This window comes from Alligator sinensis, unplaced genomic scaffold, assembly GCF_000455745.1.
Source record: "Alligator sinensis unplaced genomic scaffold, ASM45574v1 scaffold1232_1, whole genome shotgun sequence".
NCBI lineage: Eukaryota > Metazoa > Chordata > Crocodylia > Alligatoridae > Alligator > Alligator sinensis.
In genome coordinates, this window is record NW_005842537.1 from 715162 (window position 1) to 739679 (window position 24518).

The 24518-nt window shown below is 44.7% G+C and overlaps 1 protein-coding gene across 3 annotated transcripts in view; it reads left to right on the forward strand.

Moving 5' to 3' along the window:
• Window positions 1–24518, forward strand: part of GCC2 (GRIP and coiled-coil domain containing 2) — a 59575-nt gene that overhangs the window by 27597 nt on the left and 7460 nt on the right. For all 3 annotated transcript variants that reach the window (XM_025213556.1, XM_006031884.3, XM_025213557.1), the window contains 6 exons: window positions 1305–1442; window positions 7340–7461; window positions 11039–11215; window positions 14940–15157; window positions 21503–21700; window positions 22757–22896. In XM_025213556.1, coding sequence (XP_025069341.1) covers window positions 1305–1442; window positions 7340–7461; window positions 11039–11215; window positions 14940–15157; window positions 21503–21700; window positions 22757–22896 — 993 coding nt within the window. The remainder of the gene's footprint in view (window positions 1–1304; window positions 1443–7339; window positions 7462–11038; window positions 11216–14939; window positions 15158–21502; window positions 21701–22756; window positions 22897–24518) is intronic.

Below are 24518 nucleotides of genomic sequence, written 5' to 3' on the forward strand. Positions count from 1 at the left end.
TAAAGGAGGTATGACAGGGTGCAGAGATTCCATCCTTGGTCTGGCTATGTGTAGTTTTCGCCTGCCCCTTCTTCCCCTCCCCCATTAAGGGTAGGGATATGATGGAGTGTGCTGTACCTGTCATGAGCTGGTAGGTTGAGTTAGCCCTTTATCCTGAGAGAGAACACTGCTGTTTTCATGAGTCTCAGGAAAGGGCAGAGACAACAGAAATAAAGGGGTAGTTTTCCACTCTGTATTGTAGCAGGAAAAGTCAGCTGCTGGAAGACAGACAAGCTATGAGCTATTCCTGCATGGGTTAAAGATGGGGGTCAACTTGGGAAAAGGCTGCAGGATTTCTGGAGCCTACAGAAGCAGTATGAGAGCTATTGAGGAGATAACAGGTAAACCCCTGCCACAAAGCAGGGAGTTTCTGAGACTTAGAGAATGCCAGAAAAGCCACTGAAATTATAATAGAGTTGGCGTTTTGTTGTAGCCATGATGGTTCAGGAAATATATGAGAAACAAGGGGTTTTGATATCATTTACTGAGAGGCAGGGACCAGCTGTATAGTTGGGAGAGATGTTACATAAACTTTTGGGCACAAAGTGTCCTTCTTCAGGTTACTTTTCAGTTGAGACCTGAAGAAGAGCCGTTTATGCCTAAAAGCTTTTAAAACATCTTTCCTAGCCATGCAGTTGGTCCAATAAAAATATCACCAAAATACCCACCTTGTATCTCACATTTGAAACAGTGACAGATGAGATTTGTAGGTGCTGTGGTATGGCCAGCGTGCTAAATCTCTTCCAGTATTACCCACCTGATGGAAAGATGTAGTGAAAGAGAAGATGCAATAAAGTAAAATCCTGTAGTGTCCAGCTCTTATCTAGCTTTCTAACTTTTTTGTCTTTTCATTGTGAAGAGGGTTAGGAAATCTGAAACCCAGGAAAAATATGCAGTTTTAAAATCTACTTTTGGCACTACTTAGACTTGATTTTTAACAAAAAAGACACACAGTCAGCAGATGCCAATGTTCATTTTCATCAGTACAAATTTGAATTACTATTTTTCTGCCAGATGATAAATTTGTGGTTACAGAAAATATAGATTTCGCTTAATGATGAGTTTGGAAGGAATGTTATTCATTCTAATTTTTCTTGTATGCATATATTTTCCCCGTGTTTTAAGGAACATTAAAATTGATGCTAAATGTTTTACTGCTCAAATGTGCTCCAGTACTTATGTTCAGTGTGTTTCTCCATGCTGTTCTAAAATCAGATTTTATATACATTTTAGTTCTAGTTTTAATGATAGTTGTTTATTTTTAGATTCAGGTGGCTGAACTTGCATCAGAAAAACACAAGGTCCAGGAACATCTGCGGACATCTGTAGAGCAACATCAACGAATGCTGAGCACTTATCAGCAGAAAATTACTACCTTACAAGAAGAATGCAGTACAGCAAAGGTATTTTTTCACAACAAAAATAATAAGTCAGATGAGTTAGGAGAGAAATTTACTTACCTTGCAGTTCTGTCTCTCAATATCTTATCATCTAGGAGGATTCTAACTCTTGGGTCTTGGTGCTGTGGCAGATGACTGGCAGGAATTCCCCTTTCTTGTAATGTGCTTGACCTTTTCGGAAGGACCAGGGTAGAGTGCAAACCAGGCTTGGTTCTGGTTGTCAGCACCACAATCTATGGAATATAAATGTTGCTGTCTGAACACTCCAGTTGGTGCCTTTCACTGCACTGGAGGTGAAGCTCCCTGAAAGAAAAGTCACTTCAAGTTGATCAACTAGCATGCACTTGAAGGAGAACGAAAGACAGGAAAATAGCCTCTCAAACCACAACATCCAACATCTGAAACGGGCAAGGAGGGTGTGAGTGAGTGTCCTACAAGATGATATCTTCAAGAAAAGCAAATTTTACAAATTGAATATGCTGTATTTTTCTGAAGGTATCATTTGTGCAGGATTTTCTGGATACCAAACAAAAACTAGCAAGACAGGTGCTAGCTTTGTGAAAAAACTATGTGAAGAGGTACATGTTAATAGCACATAGCAGGGGTAGGCAACCCTCTGGCATGTGTGCCAGAGCGTGGCACGTGAAGGCATTTTGCTTGGCATGCATGCCTCAGGCCACTCAGCAGGGGAGCTGCAGGGGCTGATCCTTGTTGTGGCAGTGCAGCCTCAGTCCCTTTCCTGCTGTCTGCTCTGAGTTGCTCCTGCACCTGCCACCAGCAGTGAGCCAGGCCGGGGCTCAAGGGACCATGGTGCAGCTGCTTGCAGCCTACTCACTGCCTACTGCAAGCAGCCTGGGCTCCATGGATGGCAGCAGCAGCCTGCCCAGAGCCCGGGCCAGCTGTGGCAGGCAGCTGGGAGGGTGGCAACAACTGCCCAAAGAGCATGGCATGCAAAGGCATTTTGCTTGGCATGCACGCCTTGGGGTGGATGAAGGCCGGGCCCGACCCTGCCACAACAAGGATCAGGCCCCTTGCGGCTCCCCTGCTGTCCGCCCCTCGTATGCCAACATCTTACAAGTCACAGTTGCGGGTGTTTTTGACACTACCCAAAAAGGTTGCCATCCTCTCATGTATAGCATAAAAGCAAAGAGGAATTTGGTTCTTTTTGCAGTATAAAATTAGTCAGATGTAAGTCAAAAGGAAACAGCTTCCTTCTGGAAGGAAACAGCTACAGCAGGATTACTGAGCATTATCTTCTCTCCCTTGGAAATCAGTTCTGGAGCAATACACTCCAAAACTGTATTTCTTGCATTTTAGGAAACTAAACTGAGCAACAATACTGTGTAGATTTATGGCAGGCAGTTCAAGTAGAATCTTTTGAAATAGAAACTTCTATTCCAGATGTGACAGCAGCCTTGCTTCTAATCAAAAGATTGTTGACATAGCCTTCTAGTTTCAGGTTAATGACATGGAATGCATTAAGATACCCATTTAGACATCATCTTCTTCAATATTCTGCAAACTGTTTTAAAAAAAAAAGTAGTTGAGTGGTGCTTGCAAAGATATTATTCAGTTTCAGACAGACTCCACAAAGTTATTTGATAATGATAGGCCCATTAAGGTGGAACATTGACCTCATTTTGGAGAAGCATCTTGGTGGCTTCCAAAGTTTTACCTTATCTTTACTGAATAATTAATTTTTAAGTGTTATTCACTTGGACTGAAGCTTAGTCACCCAGCAAAATTCAATTACCATCTAGAAAATGACCTTCAGCCTGAAAAACGTAAGTTCACAGGAATAGTATGATGAAGTCTTCTGTTGAAGTATTCTTGTCAGGTCAACATTAGCATTCCATCATACAAGTGACTTATTAACTGGAGGTTTCAGAAATGTCAGAATGCATGAAACTGTCAAGGAGCTGGAGATGTGCCATTCTATCTTTGATTAGTTCATGATGGTTTAAAAAAGATGTCAGATATTCCTGGAAGTAAGTGAGTTTTTTACCTTTACCTGCTTAGATCTAGTAAAACAGTTTCTGTGTAGAAGTAGTAATGGAATTCATATGAACCTTATTGCATCAGGTTTAAAGCTGTAGATCCTGCTGGTAGATGACTGATTCATTAGCAGCTTGAATGAACTTTCCCAACAGCTAGACAGGTCATCAGGGAGAAGTCTTATGAAGCCAGTCCTGCAGGAGTGTAACTGGTTTGCCTCTAGAAGGATTTGGAATTTTTTATTTGCCACATTTCTTTGGTGTGAGAGTCTACAGATGTTACCCTTCCACAGCTCTACATGTTATGGGTAATTGCATCATGGCACTGCAGTAAGCCATCCTGGATAAAAATCTACACTAACATGGTTCACTGCTGTGTTGCTTTGTTGGATGCCATATGTGCAAAAAATGGGCATTGAGGAATGGCCAACAGAAAAGGGAAGCCAATATGAAAGATAAGCCACTAAGAAATTTGCTGCAGAAACAGCAGAGCGAATGAAGATGCACCAAGTGTCCCTCAGACAGTCTATTAAATACTGTGAGGTTGAAGTACTCCTAACTCATGTTCTTCACTGGAAGGAAACTTAAAGAATCGGTAAAAGATATTGGTATATTCCAAGAGCTAGAAATCCTGGAGGAATGCCTGATGATGTGCAGTCTGGTACAAGTTGGTCCAGCCCTGGAGACTTATGAAGCTAGTATAATTCTGGAACTCTGAGGGACATTCCCACTGACTTTTGGCAGCTAATCTGGGGAGGGCTTGGTCGATTTATGGAATAGCATACTGACGTCTGCCAAAGACACAATGGCGCACGGGCATCTACTTCTCCTGTGGCACTGGTGGCATAGTTCTCCCCAGTATCTAGGGGAGTTGATGCAGCTGAAGTGGTAGGACACAACTGGGTCTCATCCCATGCTGAATCCAGCTAATTGTGGCATAGATCCTTCTTGAAGGCCAGGCATGGCAGTTGTGGCAAAAAAAAATCTTTTAATCTCTACTGCCATTGCATCTGCAAAATGCCCTCTGGTGGAACTGGTCTCAGTGGTGAATGGTATGGTTAATGCAGGTGTTTGCCACCTGAAAATAGTCTTTTATAGACTGCTGAGACAAGTTTGCTATCTACTTTGCAGACAAAATCTCCCTTATTCAGTACAGCTTGGGCACCACTACTTTTTCCTGCAGAGTCAGAATTCAAGGTTGGGATCTGTCTTGTCCAGTTTATATGGATTGGTTTCAATTGGTGTCACCATCTGATGCAAAGTATGTGCTCAGGGGATGCAGGTGACCAGCGGTGAACTGGACCCATGTCTGTGCTGGCTTGCACACGTCTGTTGAGGGAACTGGGGCTGCTGCTAGAAGGGCTTTTGAGTGCTGCTTTTCTTCAGGAGGTCAGGTTGCCAGATATTCTTAAGTCTGCAGTTGTCTGGCCCTTACCCTAGAAATTGTTGCCTGATACCTTCACCCTGTCTCCAACCTATCCTTTTTTGAGGAAGATCATTGAACCTTTAGGAAGGTCCAACAGCTTTATGCACATCTGGATGTTATTCCTAGACCCCTCAGTCTGCCTTTCACCCCAAATATAGCAGAAATTGCACCTGTGCCGTTGGTTGATGCACTTCACTTAGACATTGATGGGAAATTGTACCCTGCTGCTCTTGCTAGATCTTTCAGTGGCTTTTGATACAGTTGACTGTGAGGTGATGATGATGTTTACATAACCTACTGGGTATTCAGGGTACCTTTTTAATTGGTTCTGCTCTTTCCTAGCAGGAAAGTCTTAGAGGGTGGTGATAGGTGAGAGCTTGTTGTTCCCTAGGACTCCATCCTACTGTTCAACATACATCTGAAGCTGCTGAGTAAAATTATGCAGAGATATGGAGCAAGGTGCCATCAGTATGCTGATGACACCAAGCTCTGTCTTTCTCTTTTGACCTGGACTCCACAGTCTGTGTCCTTTTCCAGTATCTGACTACATTTGGAGATTGGATGCAGGTGAACCAATTGAAGCTGAATCCAGAGGTGATTTTGGTGGGCAGTCTACATGGCTGGGGGAGTGGAAGGGGGAATTGCTGCATTCTCTTAGTTGAGGCTTTCTTAACCAAAAAATTATTAAATTTAGCTTCCCTTTGTCCTTCAGTTTCTCAGCCTTGGGGTGGAATGGGATCATGTGCTGTACCTGGATCATCAAGGGGTAGCAGCAGCTAGGAGTGCCTTTTACCAGCTCCATCTGGAGAGAAGGCTACAACCCTTTCTTTCTAATTTGGCCACAGTCACCCATGCCTTCATAATCTGGAAGCTAGACTACTGCAATGTAGGGCTGCAGTTGATGTCTGGAAGCTGCAGCTGGTACCAGCAGCTCACCATTTGACAGGGGTTGAACATAACTCTGGTGCTTCAGTGGCTTGCCAGGCAAAATTCAAGGTGATGATTTTACTTATAAGGCCTTAAATAGTCTGAAGCCTACATGCCTAAAGGGAAACACCTTGTCTCTTATGCCCTTTGTGATCCCTGAGGTTAGCCAAGAGCCACCTCTTGTGTGGACCATCAATTCATCAAGTTTGCTTGGCAGAAACATGTGGGAGGTCATCTGTGTAGTCCCTCATTTCTGGAACTTCTTCCCCCTTGAGGCTCACCAGAGCCTGAGTTTTTGGACATCTTTTAGAAATGGTGCAAGACCTTCCTGTTTGACCAGGGATTTAATAGATGAAGCAAAACTGGGGTATTGTGTTTGGGCGGGGGGGGCGGGCTCTGCAGGTTACCTTAAGAATCTACTGGCTACAGAACAAAATAAGTTATTTTGTTTCTCCCATTTTTTTTCTCTTGTTCACTTACTTTATAAGTTATTTTGCTCTCATCTGTAAGCTGCCCTGAGCCTTTGTTAGGAAAGGCAGCCTACAAGTGTAATATGTAATAAATAATCAAATAAATAAGTACATCTTCCACAAAAGCTTCACCACCAGCTGCAGTTAAGGAGAGACTGACTGGAATGCTCAAAGGAATGTGTTTGTACTCAGCAGAGGATGGTGTGTCACATGCACTAAAGGGACCTGTGCTGCTATCAAGGGATTTAAAAATATTAGATTAAATTTCCATAGTTGCAGTCTTCTGCTACGAACTATAAATGAAAATCTTACTTACGTGGTATCTTAAGAGAGAGAACATGTACAAACAACACTAAGCGCTGGATAAGCAGTGCTTGTCAGATGAGTGATTTTTTTTTTTTTTTTTTTTTTCCTGCTGCATGATGCATGAAGATGAAGCTACCTTGTTAAATTTTATCAACAAAAATTGAGTGCCTTTGTTAAGTGACTGTAATAGAAAAATGACAAAATGAAGTGTACCTTTACAAAGACAAAAATGTGTATTTTTTTCTCTTTTATTAAAAACAAAACATTGGCATAATTTTAATTGAAAATAAAAGTCTGCTATACTGAAAGAATAACTAACTTGAAAGCTATGTGTTAAGAATGAAAAAGAAGTCTGTGTTATATCCATATTTGCCTGCTTTGAGCTTGCTATTTTTAATAATTCAGATTTTTAAAGGACTTTGATTATGACTGTTTGTAGTATTAGCTGTAGTTGTAGGAATCTGACAGAATTGTGCATTTGTAAGCTATCTGACAAATTGTTGTGACTAACCTTAATACCTTCTTTGTACCAAAAAGTTTTTGCTTACCAGTTATAGAATATTACATTCTAAATGAACCAGCTCTCTCATGATATATTAGTCATTTTAATTCCCCATCCAGCAAAACAAGAATGAAATGCAATGGGTACTTTACTATTTTTTACTCTATAATGTAAGATGCATATAAATCCAAAAGCCAGAGATATTTGGTTTTAGAGCAGTAAGTGGATATTAGTCAATTCCATAATTATGTAGGGTTTACTTTTTTACATTATAGGCAGAACTCGCTACTGTTACTTCTGAATTTGAAAGTTACAAAGTCCGTGTTCATAATGTTTTAAAGCAACAAAAGAATAAATCTGCTTCTCAAACTGAAACTGAGGGAGCCAAGCAAGAAAGGTAAACATTTATATTTATTGATTTCCCTTAATCAAAAATTAGTCAAATCAAACAAGTGACATTTCTAGTATATTACACTTCTGTCTTATGCTTGCTTATATAAAAGGGTAGGGGTTTGGAAGCCTTCTTAGAGAAAGAAAGAAATATTTATCTTTGTAAGGATTCTTGTTTAGCTTTTTTGAGAACCATCTTACTTTGGCTTTAGAACGTTTTAATTAAGGGTTAACAGTTTACCCAGACAAAACCAAAAGGATGCAATTAACTTGTGTATCCCAGTTCAGTCCAAACATTTTTACTGCTTTGAGTGTTAAAAGTAACATCTAAGAGCACACTTTAAAGACAGGAATCTTTATGCTTAAGTTGCATCCATCATATGAAAAAACTCCAAGTTGCTACAGTAGTATAAATGATAATATAATGTTGGCAAGGTTATTTTGTTTGTATAGGGTCTTTCACATGACGAAAAATCATTAGAAAGGAAGGCAGAATGGAAATAACAATGTGTGATTGTCAGGAAAATTCAAGGGCTGGTCTAAAATCTGAATCCAAATCTCTTTGTATTTCATGTTACTCCTTTGAAAGCTAGAGTTAGGCATCTAGTGAAGACACTCAGCAGAACAACACGCATGTGTGTGTTGGGGGGGGGTGTACATCTTTTAAGGCTTGTTTTTCTGAGTTTTAAGACCCCAACCATATGTGCAGATAGAGGCACAGTGGGATCTGAAGCGTGATCCATGCAGTCACACGTCCTGCCATGCCACAAATGGATGTGCATGTTGTCTGACTAAGGTTACAGTATTCTAACTGAGGTCTTTTAGCATGTCTTTCCTATCATTTAGGCTAGGGACAGAAGTTATACACAAACCCATTTAAGTGATCACTCAGAAACTGGTTCAAATCTGTAACACAACAGAAGTTCAATTCACTTAAACCACTTTCAAAATGGCTGAAAGTGGTTTAAGATAAACCTGGTTAGATGTAGTATCACACCAAACTGATTTAGGTCAAACTGGTTTATGGAACTTCTTTCTAAGACCCCTTCCCAGTTCCAGTTAACTCACAATCCTCCAGCATCCCAGGATGCTTTACAGCCCTGAGCTGTACTGTCTGCTCCAGTGGAGCAGGGTTGGCCCCACCATTCTACTCCCAGAGAACTATCACTGCTCCAGGCCGGGCCACGCCTGGGTCAGGTCAGCATGCTGAGGTGGGGGGATTCAGCCCTCCCCCACCCACATGGGACCCTCGCCAGGGTTTAAACTGCCTCCCCCATCATACTCAGAAGGCCAGATGGGGGCTGGTCATGCCTCCCTCCAGAGCTGACCTGACCAGGGTGCGGGGACTGGAGCAAATCAGCCCATGCGGGGCCCCGCCCCCGCTCCAGTCTGGGCCCTGGACCCAGAGAAGCTGATGCTACCAATGGTGGGGTGGGTAGCAAGCAGCTGGACGTGGAGCCACTGCTGCGTACTGCCACTGCTCTGCCTCTGCCCCAGTCTGCAGGGCCCCCCAAAGTGTGGGGCCCAGGGCGGGCTACTTTATCTCTCAGCTTTCCTTCTTTTTGTTTGGCAGTGGCCTGCTGGCTGGGAGACGTTCTCTAGCTCCCCCCAGCTTCTGGCCTGGGTCACCACATGCATGCGACTGCATTTCCAGAATCAGAAGTCAGTGTCTGTTTACTTGCTTCTCAGTTCAGTTCACACAGGTTAGACTAACCTGTGAAGATTGAATCGATTCAACCTTGGGCTTTTTGACTGTGTATCTAGCCTTAATGCAGGGGCATGCAATTATTTTGGGCGGAGGGCCGTTTAACAAGTTTTGGCAAACTGTCGAGGGCCGCATAGGTTGCCCCATCCCTTGACAGTTGCCCTGCCCTGTGGTTGCCACATTGGGACCAGAAGTCCCTCCCTTGCTGCCTCCCCTTGCCCCCGCCCCTACTCCTTTTGGGAGTGGGGTTGCCATCTTAGAATCAGAAAAAAACAAATCATACACTAGAATTCAAACTCCTACTATAATATATTTTAATTTTATTACAAGAAATATTTGTCATGACTTGTGATTGTATACTGTATATAGAAGGGATTGCATAATAACTCAAAAATAAAGTTTCACTCTTTCATATTGTGTGTATGTGTATGGTGGGGTGTGGGAGTATGTGGGGGGGGTTGTGAGAGGGTGTTGCTGTGTAGGGGGGTATAGGGTGTGTTGGGGTGTATGTATATGTTGATAGGGGGTGTGAGGGCAGGGTGTGGGTGTGAAGGGGAGGAAGGGGGGTGTAGGGACCTTCCACCCCCCCCACCCCTCCCCATGGCATGCAGCCCCTGCTGCCTGCCAGCAGCTGCAGGTGAGGACATCAGGGTGCTCATGCCCAGCGCAGGCATGGCTCTGGCCAGTGCTGCAAGGGTGGAGGGAGTGTAGCCTGCCCTATCACTGGGGCTCTGCGCCACGTGCCTGCTGCTCCAGCACTTGCAGTGGGGGAAACCCCATACTAGAGCCTTCTGCCTCCCTTGCTCCCTGCTGCACTGATCCCCACACTCCGCCGGGAGTGGAGGGAGCCCCACCTCCTGCTTTCCTGTGCAGTCCAGCACGGGGCTTCCCCGCTGCAAGTGTGGAGCTGCAGCACGCAAGGCGGAGACCCGAGAGGTGGCCAGCACTGTGCTGGGGGCAGGGACACCCCACACAGCCTGCCTGGCCGCTTCTATCCCAGGGGCTCTGCACTACGTGCCTGCAGCTCCAACCTTCCCCACTGCAAGCCCTGTGCTGAACTCTGTGGGGAAGTAGGCAACAGGGCTCCCTCCACTCCCAGCAGAGTGTGGGGACCCACCTAGCAGGGGGCAGGGGAGGCAGTAGGCTCTAGTGCAGGGCTTCCCCCACTGCGAGTGTTGCAGCTGCAGGCACGCAGCGCAGACCTCCAGCAATAGGGAGGGCAGGTTCCACTCCCTCCCACGCAGCGTTGGCCAGAGCTGCAGCCCACCAGGCGCCTGTGCCAGGCACGAACACCCTCACCTTCCTGCCTGCTGCTATTGTCCGCAACGGGGGCTGCATACCATGAGGAGAGTGTGGTGGGGTCCATACACCCCCAACCCTCACACCCACACCCTACCCAGCTGAACTCTATGCTCCCGCTGCCCCTCTGAGTGCTAGCTCTGTGCTGCGCTCCCACTTCCGCCCAGCTGCAACTCCACCCCCCCACCCCACCAGCCCCACCGCTTCCCTACCTGCTGCCCTGAGCGAGCAGGCTCTGGCTGCAGCAGGAGCCCTGCCCAGAAGCTGCTAGCTGGGCAGAGCCCCTTCACCCACGAGAGTGGGAGCGAGGCCCAATAGAGTATGTTGGGGGCTTGTACATGTGGGCACCTCACTCCCACCCTTGTGGGTGGAAGGACTGGGCAGGGTGCAATTAGTTGGGGGGCCACTGTGGCCCAGATGAAAGTGCCTGACCGACCGGATCCAGCCCACAGGCCATATTTTGCCTACCCCTGCCTTAGTGTAATGAAAGAAATTAATTCAGCTCTGGTAAGTTGCCCATACTACTATTATAAATAGAAGTTCTGAAATATAATAATGTGTATACTTTTTTTTCCTTTAGAGAACATTTGGAAATGATGATAAACCAATTAAAAACCAAGTTACAAGATACCCAGAATAATTTACAAATCAATGTAACTGAACTCCAAGCATTGCAGTCTGAACATGACACCCTGCTGGAAAGACATAATAAAATGCTGCAGGAGACAGTTGCAAAAGAAGCAGAACTCCGAGAAAAGTAAGATTCTCAAATGATCAGATACAGTGTATCGCTAAACATGCAGCTAGTGCCAAATCGTTCTTTACTTGAGCTGATGAATTTATGAAAATGATTTAATTGTATGTGGGAAGTCAGAGGAATATAGCAAAAAGGCTGCTAGCTACTTGCCAATCTTCTGGAGCTTCTGCTCTGGGAACTGGATGGGAGCAAACTGGGAATTTTAAATCTCTACGTTTTTGTAAGATTATCTTTCTTTGAAGCTCACTATATCTAAGTTCTGTGTACTCTTAAGATGTAATTATTCCAATAGAAAATATATTTATTTATTACTGTTATATCCTGCCCCATCCAAAAGACTCAGAGAGGCTTATAATAAACAACTCAAAGAAAAGATTCCCCATACAGTACTCAAAGTTGGTGAACTTCAGTGCTCCTTGCCCAGCCCTCCTTCAGCCACTTCCTCCCTGCCCGAACCTCCACCCAAGTGAACCCTCCTGCTAATCCCAACCATAGAATCATAGAAAGTTAGGGTTGGAAGGGACCTCAGGAAGTCATCTAGTCCAACCCCGTGCTCAAGGCAGGACCATCCCCAAGTAGATCATCCCAGCCAAACCTTTGTCTAGCTGGGTTTTGAAAACCTCCAAGGATGGTGGTTCCACCACCTCTCTGGATAACCTGTTCCAAAGTTTTACTACCCTCCTAGTCAGAAAATTCTTCCTAATATCTAACCTAAACTTCCCGTGCTGCAGCTTGAGACCGTTGCTCCTTGTTCTGTCATCTGCCACCACTGAGAACAGTCTAGCTCCATCCTCTTCAGGTAGTTAAAGGCTGCTATTAAATCCTCTGTCAGTCCAGTTCCCACCGCCTTTCCTCAGAAGTCATGTGCCTCAGCCCCTCACCATTTTTGTTGCCCTCTGCTGGCCTCTTTCCAATTTGTCCACATCCTTTCTGTAATGGGGGACCCAAAACTGAACACAGTACTCTAGATGTGAGCTCACCAGTGCTGAACAGAGGGGAATAATCACTTCCCTTGAGCTACTTGCAACACGACTACCAGTGCAGCCCAGTATGCCATTAGCCTTCTTGGCAACAATGGCACCCTGCTGGCTCATGTTCAACTTATTATCTACTGTAACAACCCCCTCCCCCCCAGGTCCTTTTCTGCAGAGCTGCTGCCCAGCCAGTCAGCCCCCAGTCTGTACTGGTGCATGGGATTGACTTTGCACTTGTCCTTGTTGAGTCTTATGAGATTCTGTTTGGCCCAATCCTCCAATTTGTCTAGCCCTACCCTACCCTCCAGTGTATTGACTACTTCCCCCCCCGGCTTGGTGTCATCCACAAACTTGCTAAGGGTGTGTTCCATCCCATCATCCAGGTCGTTGATGAACACATTGAACAAAACCGGCCCCAGGACCAACCCCTGGGGCACTCCACTTGATACCGGCTGCCAACTAGACATTGAGCCATCGATTACTACTCTCTGATCCCAATGCTCCATCCAGTTTTCTATCCACCTTACAGTCTATTCATCCAATTCAGACTTCCTTAGCTTGCCTGAAAGAATGTTGTGGGCGACCGTATCAAAAGCCTTGCTAAGATCAAGGTACACCACATCTGCCCGTCTTCTCTCATCCGCAGAGCCAGGCATTTAGTCATAGAAGGAAATCGGGTTGGTCAGGCATGACTTGCCCCTGGTGAATCCATGCTTACTGTTCCTAATTGCCTTTCTCCTCCAAGTGCTTAGAAATAGATTCCTTGAGGATCTGCTCCATGATTTTTCCAGGGACTGAGGTGAGGCTGACTGTAGTTCCCTGGATCCCTCCTTCTTCCCTTTCTTAAATATAGGCACTGTTTGCCCTTTTCCAGTCACCCAGGACCTCTCCTGATCACTCTGAGTTTTCAAAGATGATGGCCAATGGCTCTGCAATCACATCAGCCAATTTCCTCAGCACCCTCGGATGCATCCCATCTGGCCCTGGGGTACATGTCCAGCTTTCCTAAGTAGTCCCTAACCTGTTCTTTCAGCACTGAGGGCTGTTCACCTCTTCCCCAAACTGCTCCCTGGTGCAGTAGTTGGGGAGCTGCCATTGCCTGTGAAGACAGAGGCAAAAACGGCATTGAGTACTTCAGCCTTTTCTGCATCCTCTGTCACATGGTTGCCTCCCCCATTCAGTAAGGGACCCACACTTTCCCTGATCCTCCTCTTGCTACCAGCATACTTGTAGAAACCCTTCCTGTTACACTTCATATCCCTTGCTAGCTGCAACTTCAATTGCTCTTTGGTCGTCCTGACTTTATCCCTGCATGCCCGAGCAATACTTTTATATTCTTCCCTAGTTATTTGACCAACTTTCCACTTCTTACAAAGTTCCTTTTTGTGATTTAGTTTACTGAAGAGTTCCCTGTTAAGCCAAGCTGGTCTTCTGCCATGCTTGCTAGTCTTCCTGCACATAGGGATGGTTTGTTCCTGCACTCCTCAGTAAGGCTTCTTTGAAGTGCAGCCAGCTCTCCTGGACTCCTCTCACCCTCAGTCTGGCTTCCCAAAGGATCCTGCCCATGAGTTTCCTGAACTAGTCGAAGTCTGCTTTTCTGAACCATGTCTCCCAACCATCACTTGTGTCCAGACGATAAAAACAGGAAAAAAGCTGAAATTTCTAGTTATCACAGTGATAGGAAATCCATCATTGTAATTTCAGATCTACCTGGTGTTCTTCATATGGTAGACAACATTCTAAGCATGTCTTTCCCACAGACCATAATTTGGGTCTTTCAAAATTAGCATTTTTATTCTTAATATGTCTGATAGTTATATGGGTATCTTTTTCCTCTGTAAGGGCACATCCAGGTGAGCGCAGTCGTGCGGTATGTGGTGCTACAAACACATATGCAGCACCACATATTGCACAGTCTGGTGTTCTCCAGGCTGCAAGGGTTTGCTGGCCAAGCATGTGCTGCACTGGGTTTTTTTTCCGTGGGATTTTCTTCTGACCCTTGAATATCCAGGGATCAAAAAAGCTTCAGGAAAAAAAACTGGGAGCAATGCATGTTCGGCCAGTGCATGCTGCTGAAAAGCAGGGCCAGGTCTGCTGGAGCCATGCTCTGCTGCCAACCAGGCTCCACTTGGCAGAATCACCATGGGTGCAGCCCCAGGAGGCCCGTAGGGCCCCAGGTAAGGCTGCTGGGGCCAACACAGTGCTGGCCCCAGCCTCCCCTACCTCACCCGAGGTAACTTGCCACATGCCAAAGTGTGCATCGCACGGGCATTCCCCAGGGACAAGTAGTGGCGGCACAAGGTGCACGGCCACTACTTGTCCCCAGGCAACCAAATGTCCACGCACATCTGGACGCAACCAAAGAGACTTGAGCATATATCCATTCTTACCCTTTTTCCTCCCCATGTAGTACTGTCAAACCTCTTTCTAGTCAGACTACAGCATGATATGCTTTTGGAACGGCTGACTGTCACTGCATTATTCTTTCTGTTCCCTGCTCTCCTGATGGCACTTCAGGCACAGAATAAATCTCTGTGCTGGGGTTCTATTCCTTTTGTATCAAAGCAAGAACCTTTCTGTAGTTAAGGTTAATTTTTGTTCAGAGGGATGTAAGGTCAGCTTTTTCCCATCTCTACCTGTTTTAATGCTTTGGATAACAGAGGGAGGTGCTGGTTTCTTGTCTTTTGTTCAGTCTGATTAGACCACAGTGTTCTAATTGTTAATGCTTCTTTTACACACACACTTTTCAGACTCTGCACAATACAGTCTGAGAACTTAGTCATGAAGTCAGAGCATGCACAGGCTATGAATCAGCTCACGGCTCAGAATGAAGCTCTTCGGAACAGCTTCAGAGATCAAGTCCGGCATCTGCAGGAAGAGCATAGGAAGACAGTAGAAACATTGCAGCAGCAGCTGTCCAAGGTAGAGTCCCAGGTCTTCCAACTCAAAAATGAACCTAGCACCAGAGGTAAGTTCTGTGTTTTGTACAGGCAGTGCACCCCAAACAACTTTTTTTTAATACATCTACATTCATTGTTTCTGTATTAGCTCCATAATACTTGTGCAAACATCTCAAATCCTTTAGGTATGTTACCAAGTGGTACCCAAGTACTTTTACATATAAAATGGTAAACACAGGAACCAATACTTTCTATGAGTTAGCTCAGTGTATTTCTTCAGTAACACAGAATTGTTTGTTATGGGGAGGAAAGGGAGAAATCATTCGCCTGCTGTTTGATGCTGTCCCTGCCCATTTTTCTCAGATTTTGAAGAGGCCACTCTACTTCCAAAATATGGTAAGCTGAAGATGGGTGTATAAACAGGTGATGCAACTTCACTGGGCAAATCTGTTGTAGTGCTAGCTCCACACACACAAATATAAAATAAGCAACCATAACTGACATGATAGTATGTAATAAACTTATATTTAGTACATTCTTACACATTGAACCAAACCCAAAATATTTGCTTCAGCAGTAATAAATGTGGCATGTGTGCCTGTTTCATAAGGCACACATGCCACATTTCATAAGAAGGTCTTTCTAAATTTAAAACAAACAGACACCTATACTTACTGAGGAGTAAAGATACAGAGTAGCCAAAAGACTTAGTAACAAAGGAAAAGCCTTTCAGCTCAAGGTCGCTGGGCATTTCATAAACTAAGTCAGTAGGTACCATGTGGTATTTGTGGTTTTTTTGGTTAATGTTTTTGTTTTTTAGTAACCTTGATGTTTCATGAGCTAAAGGTTTCAGTTAGACTCTGAGAAAAAGTCATGAAATTATAAAGATAATCAAAATTGTCCCTTTTGTTGTCAGTCTTAATAAATAATTTTGAAGCTTGCTTTCTGGAAGGGAGAGCTGCTAATTATGCTTAGAGGGGGTCTCCCCAGCTCAGGTTCTAGGCCCACTGAGGTCAGAAAATAGGGCATTGTGTTTGTATTGCTTCTTCCTATACTGTATTTTTCTGTCACCATGTATCTCCAACTGTCAATATACAACTTCCACATGCACTAACATCCTATATGTTCAGTTTTTAAATTGAAATGCTACATAATATAATCTCATCACTGTTATTTTAACATAAACCAAGTACAGTTATCTTAAATGAATAGTGCCCTATGAAATACTTAGTATTTTGAAAGTTAAAAACTAAACCCACAACCTGTATTTTCATCATGTAAAAACAGCATCCTCCCTTTATACTTCAGCATGTGCATTGGGTAAAAAGGGAGTGATTTAATGAGCATTGCTTTGTTGTGACTTCTGCTGGCAAGACTGGCAGATTTAGATCAGGGTGGGCAAAGGCCAGACCATGGCGGACTCCATTTCCCAGCAGCCCCTGTGGCAGCAGCTTCTTCTGGCTGCTGCCACTGGACCAGCCCCGCTGCCCACACCCACTGCCAGGAGAAAAGCATATGGCCCATCAACTGGGGTGGGGCCATGGCCAGGAGTAAGATGGGTGAGGACAGGGGTGGTGACAGTGTAGGGCTGGAGCCAGGGCAGAGCCACGATCTACACTTACAGGCCCCTGTTATGAGCATGGGTTTTGTGGGCAGGAGCATGCAGGGAGCGGATTGCGGCTCTGCCCTGGCTCTGGCCCTGCATTGTCACCACCACAAGCTCCCCATGTGCAGCTCGCTGCCCTGCCCGCGCTGCTCCTGGCTGGTTTCCATGGAGACCCTGGGAGCAAGGGGCCCTGACAGCACGGGGCTAGGGTTCGGTTCTGTGGCTCCGTGCTGTCAACCCAGTCACTCCTGGGGTCTCCAGTGAGACTGCCCAGGGGACGCACAGGGGGGCACTGCTGGGAAATGGAGTCAGGCTCCTGGCCAGATCCAGCATTTTGCCCACCCACAGATTAGGTTAAGAATACCATTTGGTTCATAAGTGGAACCACTGTGCAAAGTATCTGTATGTGTAATGAAAAGGTGGGCAGTCTCCTGTCAGTCTCATTCCCCAGACTTTTTTAAGATTGTTACAGCATAGAATCATAGAGAAGTAGGGCTGTAAGGGACCTTCATAGTGGTTTGGGGTCAGAAGGGACCTGAACAGATCATCTAGACTGACCCTCTGCCACTGGCAGGAGCACAGGCTGGGATCACACGACCCCAGACAGGTGCTCGTCCAAGCTCTTTTTGAATTTACCCAAGGTAGGAGCGAGGACTACTTTCCCAGGAAGTTGGTTCCAGATTCTAGCCACCCTAACAGTGAAATAGTGCCTCCTAATCTCTAACCTGAACCTGTTCTCCAGCAGCTTCTGGCCATTGTTCCTCATCACCCCAGGTGCTGCTGCGGGGAATAGGACCCTTCCTATTTGCTGCTGATCTCCCCTAACGAGTTTGTACGCAGCCACCAAATCCCCCCTCAGCCTCCGCTTGCTGAGGCTGAACAGGTTCAGATCCCTCAGCCTCTCCTCATAGGGTCTGCCCTGTTGCCTTCCAACCAAGCGGGTGGTCCTCCTCTGAACCCTCTCAAGGCAGGCCACATCCTTCTTAAAGTGCAGTGCCCAGAACTGGATGCAGTACTCCAATTGTGGCCGGACCAACGTCACGTAGAGGGGGAGTATCGCCTCTCTGGACCGGCTTGAGATGCATCTTTGGATGCACAACAAGGTGCGGTTGGCTTTGCTGGCTGTGGTCTGGCAGGCAGCTCATGTTCATCTTGGAGTCAATAATGACTCCAAGATCCCTTTCCGCCTCTGTGCTCTCAAGGGAGGAGCTCCCCAGCTCGTATGTGTGCTGTGGATTCCCTCTCCCAAGGTGCAGCACCCTGCATTTATCTACATTGAAGCCCATCCTATTACCATCCGTCCACTTCTGTAGTCTGTCTAAATCTTATTGCAGCCTCTCTTTGCCTTCGAGTGTGCCTACCTCTCCCCACATCTTGGTGTCATTGGCAAACTTGGACAGTGTGTTTTCCACCCCCTCATCCAAGTCACTGATGAAGATGTTGAACAGTGTAGGCCCCAGAACTGACCCCTGGGGGACCCCACTATTCACATCCCGCCAGGTCGAGTATGACCTGTCCACCACCACTATCTGGGTGTGCCCCCTCAGCCAATTTTTGACCCATCCAACTGTGTAGGCATCAATGTCACAGTCGCTCAATTTATTAATGAGAATGAGGTAAGAGACAGTGTCAAAGGCCTTCTTAAAGTCCAGAAAGACTACGTCCACAGCAACACCATCATCCGGGGATTTAGTTGCCTGGTTGTAAAACACCATCAGGTTGGTCTGGCAGGACCTGCCTTTGATGAACCCATGTTGATTTCCCCTGGGCATGATCTCCCCTGCTGGCCCCTCACAGATGTAATCCTTGATAATTATTTCAAGGATTTTCCCCAAAACCTATGTGAGGCTTATGGGCCTATAGTTTCCTAGGTCTTCCTTTCTCTCTTTCTTATAAATGGGGACCACATTAGCTAGTTTCCAGTCTCTGGGCACCTGGCCCATGGACCACGATCGCTCGTACAGCTGGGCCAAGGGCACAGCAATGACCCCCATCAGCTCACAACACCCATTCAGAAATCTTCTAGATCCAACCTCCTGCCTGAGGCAGGATCATCACTATCCAAACCTTCCTAGAATATAGGCATAGCTATTCCTGGATCATCCTGATCAATGCCTGTCCAGCCTCTTCTTGAACACGTCCAATGATGGAGAGTCCACAACTTTCCTAGGCAATCTAGTCCACCACCTCACTGTTCTACCGGCGAAGAAGGAAGTTTAGATTGGATATCAGGAAAAACTTTACTGCAGCTTCAAGCAATTGGACTGTCCTAGTCTTGGCAGCAAGAGAGAGAAGCTATTTTCCTTCTTCTTTATGGCAGCTTTTCAGGTATTTGAAGATTGCTATCATGTCCCTTCTTAAGAATCTTTTCTGCAAACTGTACATCCTTATTTCCTTCAACCTCTTATTCTATGACTTGCCTTCCAAGCCCTTTATCACTTCTGTTACCTGCCTCTGGACACTCTCTAATTACTCCAGCTCCTTTTTAAAATATGGAGCACAAAATTGCACATAGTACGCTAAAGAATGCCTAACCTGTGCCAAGTAGAAAAACACTATCACCTCCCATGTCTTGAACCTAATGCTTTCGTGGATGTATCGCAAAACCATATTCGCCTTTTGTGCAGCTGCATCAAACTGCACACTCGTATTAATTCTGTGATCTACCCATACTCCCAGATCCTTCTCTGTAGTGCTGCCATCCAGCCAGGTGTCACCCATCTTGTACTTGTACTTCTGATTATTCTTCCTGAGGTATATATAGAACCTTACACTTGTCTACATTGAACTTCATTCTGTTAGTTCCAGCCCAGCTTTCCAAACTGTCGTGATCTTTCTGAATTCCGTTCCTGTCCTCCAACATGTTTGCAGTCTTTCCCAGTTTTGTGTCATTTGCAAATTGGCTCAAAAAGTCTTCTTATGCCAGCACCCAAATCATTAATAAATATGTTAGATAGCATTGGACCCAGAACAGACTCCTGTGAGATTCCCCTCAAAACCTCCTGCCATTCTAACATGTATAACTACCTTTGCTCAGAGTTGTTGAGTCATTTGTCTATCCACCTTGTAGTTTTGTCTACCCAACAGTTCTCCAGTTTGTTTATGAGAAGATCAAGTGAGACCTTGTCAAAATCCTTGCTGAAGTCCAGATACACAATATATCAACTGCATTCCCTTCATCTGCCCAAATAGTTACTTTGTCAGAGAAGGAAATCAAGTTTGTTTGACACAATTTCTCCTTAGTAAATCCATGCTGGCTGCTTATGATCATCTTTTCCTCCTCCAAATGCTTGTAAATGGACTTTCTTAGGATATGCTCCAGTAACTTCCTGGATATTGAGGATGAGGCTAACTGGTCTATAGTTTCTCGGGTCCTCCTTATTGAAAGAGGGTTTCTATACGGGCCCCTTTCCAGTCTTCTTATACCTTGCCTGTCTCCCATGACTTCATAAATATTATTGCCAAGGACTCCATGATCACCTTTGCCACATTCTGCTCTGTTAGCTTCTTTCTCTGGAACCAAGGAACAAGTGAATGTGTTTGACATACAAGGCATCACCACCAACTTTCTCCTAACCCTGTCCTTCTGAAACAAAGCGTAGCCCTCAATGTTGACATTCCAGTCATGAGAACTTTCCCACCAGGTCTCTGATACCAATCGGATCATAGTTCTCATAGACTGTGATTTCCAGTTCTTCTTGTTTATTCCCCATACTTCTTGCATTTGTTTACATAAATTGGATGCATTTTAACCTATTTGTTTCCCTTTTGCATCACCTTTTGCTGTCCTGTGGCTCTCTAGCCTTGTTCCAGAGCTGAGCTGCTGCTTTCAGTCCTTTCCCCTCTGTATAACATGCTCTGTTGCTGGAGGGTTTTGTTCACCCCATCCTCTGCAGAACCTACTTTAAAGCCCTCCTTACTAGACTGGCTAGACAATGCCCAAAAATGCTCTTTCCAGTTCTGGTCAGATGGATCTTTTCTCTTATAGCAGTCCTTCCCAGAACATCCACCTGTTGTCAAAGAATCCAAAGCCAACACCACGGTCTCAGCCACATGCTTACTTCCATGATCTCTGCCTGGGCTTACTTCAGTGGTCTCTGACTGGGCTCTTGTCTTCCAGGGAAAGGATTGATGAGAGTGCCACTTGTGCTCCAAGCTCCTTAGCCCTCTTACCAAGAGCCTGATGGTCTCCTGACCCGCTCAGTATTGTTCCTGGCAATTATATTTGTTTCAAACAGAGCCAAACCAAGCAGGGTGCGGGGCCCAGGGCAAATCAGCCCATGTGGGGCCCCGCCCCCGCTCCAGTCCCCACGCCCCAGACCTGAAGAAGCTGCTGCCGCCATGGACAGTGTCAGTGGTGCGGGGAGGGGTAGATGCAAAGGGTGGCTGGATGCAAAGCAAGCAGTGGCAGTGCAGAGTCACCGCTGCTGCTCTGCCCAGCTCTGCGGGGGCCCCCAAAGCGCATGGCCCGGGGCGATCGCCCCAATTTGCCCCCCTCCAGGGATGGTCCTGGTTTCAAAGGGGCACTGAAAACCTCTTTAAATTGCTGTTAATAATGGCTTAATTTAGAATGGAGATGAAGTGAAAGGCAGTTTTACTGTGAAATGTGCTCTATTTTTTTGTTTTTAGAGAATAAATGAGTTCCTTATGTGAGGATTGGTTTTATTCTGCCACTTGTACAGTATGCAGTCTTCCATTCTGATTTCCTCCTCAGTATCAAATTGAGTTAGTCTTGCATGACCACACCTAAATAGCACAGTTTTTTTTTCTTTTTGATGCACACCAACAGAAATAATTTCTCTTTCAGGGCCAGCTGTTTCAAGCCTACCTGTGAAGAACTTGCGAGAACGGAGAAACAACACTGACCTCCTCCTTCTTGATATGCACACTGTCACTAGAGAAGAGGGAGAAGGAATGGAAACAACTGACACAGAGTCAGTTTCTTCTGCCAGTACTCACATACCATCACTGGAACAACTTCTTAATTCTCCTGAAGCAAAAGCTGGTAAGAAAATCATTTAGGCTACTTTAAAGTAGATAACGATTTAAAATGGAATTAACATGACTTGGTACACTAATACGGTGCCAAAAAAAAAAATTGTCTTGTCACCCTGAGGTACTTTTCACCTTCTTCCTCTCCATTCCTACTTTCCTTTTTTCCTGGTGTTTGGACACTGCTGCCAGAGTAACCATTACTATTCCAGGAAATGGTTGAAATTTGAGAATAGTCCAAAAAAATTTGAGATATGGACTTGGATTCCTTTTACAAGTCTTTTATCTATTTGAAGAGGGACCACTGTCTAAATATTGCTAGCTCTGTGTGTTCTGGCTTCCAAGATTTTCTTAAATGTCCATCTCCTACATGTAGAATTTCAGTGAGGAGCAGAGCAGATGATGAGTAAGCAGATAAGTAGTTGGAGGAACTGTGCATATGGAAAGGAAGGACAGCTCAATGCTGCATTAGGGGTCTGTTTTATTTCTATACATTTTCTATGAAAGTCGAAAACAAAACTTCCATTTGCCTTAATGTTAAAATAGCTCAAAGAGATCTGGAGATCACCAGCGTCTTTTTTGAGCTCACCATTCCTTTTTCGGGAAAATACAGTCCAAGGTTGATAACTGTGACTTTGCTGTGGGGAGGTCTCACCAAGTAGGGAAGTGGAGAAAATATATAGCAAGCAGCTACTAATAAAGAGATAGCAAGGGGGTCATCAGATGTTTCTTGAGGAAAAAATTAAGAATGTAGATAATGGAAGACATTGTTAACAGTACAACATATTTTGATAGAGCCTAACATGGCCCATGAGGCCCCTTGAACTTTGGTTCTGGAGTTCTTTTTGGTACTTGTTTTTCATTTGTTTATGTGAGTGCACAAAAATATCACAAGCCCACTGATATCAGCAAGACTATCAGTGAAATTGGTGGTGGTTGTGAAATCTGACCATTTATAGTTTCTTATTAGTAGGTCTTGGTGTCCTCTGTAACTCTGAATGACCTTGAGTCATTAGGACTAGTGATTTCTCCTTACTACAGAGTAATTGTTTGAAAAATGAAATTGCAGAACCACCTTCATGGCAAACTGAGCTCAGCAAGGAAGAGCTAGTACAGAAGCTGAACACAACAACAAAGAGTGCTGATCATTTGAATGGATTACTTCGTGAATCAGAAGCAACAAATGCAATCTTAATGGAACAAATTAAGGTTAGTAATCTTGATGCAGCTCTGATTTACTGTGTCTGTGACCCAAAGCACGTCCTTAGGACCGTAATCTGTGATTCAAACCTGACGCATTTAGAAATTTGATGAGATACAAAATGTAATTGCCTATTGTTTTTGTTAAACTCTCTCAAATTCTTCAAGTTTACTTAATAGTTTCAATTTTAAGTTTGTTTTTGTCAGCTTTTTTAAATATTGTATTTACTAAAATACAGGATGAATTTTCTTCCCAGATGCCAATTACGGGGAAAAAAGCCCCTCATGTTACCACATACAAGGAGGTTTCATGAAACACATTGACAGCAGTTTAACAGTAGACAAAACAGTATGTGCTCAACTACAGAAACCAATTACGAAGTTAATTAAATGCAGCCAACACTGAGCACCACTATAAAACACATGGCCCACATTGGGCAGATATGCTGATTAGAACCTAACGAAAGGATAGATGAATACAGCCTATCTGAATACAATATGTGGTAGTGTCCATTAAGTGGAATGCTCCTCACTGCCAGCTCTTTCAAGTCATAGTGAGCCACTATATTGCATACATTTTTACTTCCTCTTCATTCCCACAGCTGAACTGCACCTTTATTTCACATTTCTACTGATTCCTGTTGCTTCACCAGCCTTAAATGCCTGGCAAATGTAATGAAATGTGGCCCCAAACAGATCATCCAGAATCCCTCTGTTGTGCTTTCTCTCAGCCTGTTACATATTAGTGTGGTGCCCTGCCTTCTATGAAGTGGAGCTAGATCAGGTTGCCCTGTGCCTCCCTCATCTGTACATACATTTTTGGAGTGTGCCAGGACTTGTGACAAGAACACCTGGTTCCAGTCATGAGTGAGGGCTAATTAGCACATAGACCCTTTGTGGGTGTTATCTGGAGTACACACACATACTGAGCAATGCTGAGCTTTGGGGTCACCGGGGCTTGAAATTCTGTTGACTCTGGTGGGGTCCAGCCCATTGAATTGTGTGGTTTGGACTAATATCATGCATAATTTTTATTACATACAAGTGAATGCCAAAGTGCTGCTCAAAAGTGTGTTTATGGAGTACCTGTACTAAAACTTGCAGCAGTTTAAAAAAAAAAAGTAACATGCATCAATTCTGGATGAATTCAGTGTGTGGGTGCTATATGCAAAAGTCTACAGCCATGTTTAATTTCAAGGTTATTGTTTTCAAATTTGCTCCTCGCTTCTGTGTGCGCAGGGAGAGTAGGGTCTGACAGTAGAGAGGGACAAGGGCTGCCATGAGAGAAAGTTGGGAAGCAGAGAGGAAAAGAGCTACTTGACCCCCCAGGTTTATTTTCCCTGATGTAGCAGTGGGAGAGGGACAAATTCAAAACAGACTTCCAATAATTACATTCTATACCTGGAAAATTATAACAAATTTATACATTTTCCATGTATAGAATCTAATTATTGGGGGATCATCTTATAATCAGGGTCATCTTCTATATAATACAGTATTTCCTTGGATGCTTTCAAAAATGTGAAGTGGAATATGTGCGAAAAGTTGGTTCTTAATGTGCAAAAAAAGTAGTCTTTCATTTTTAGACAAAGCACAATACACAAAGAGGAACTATTGAATTGTTTTTCCCT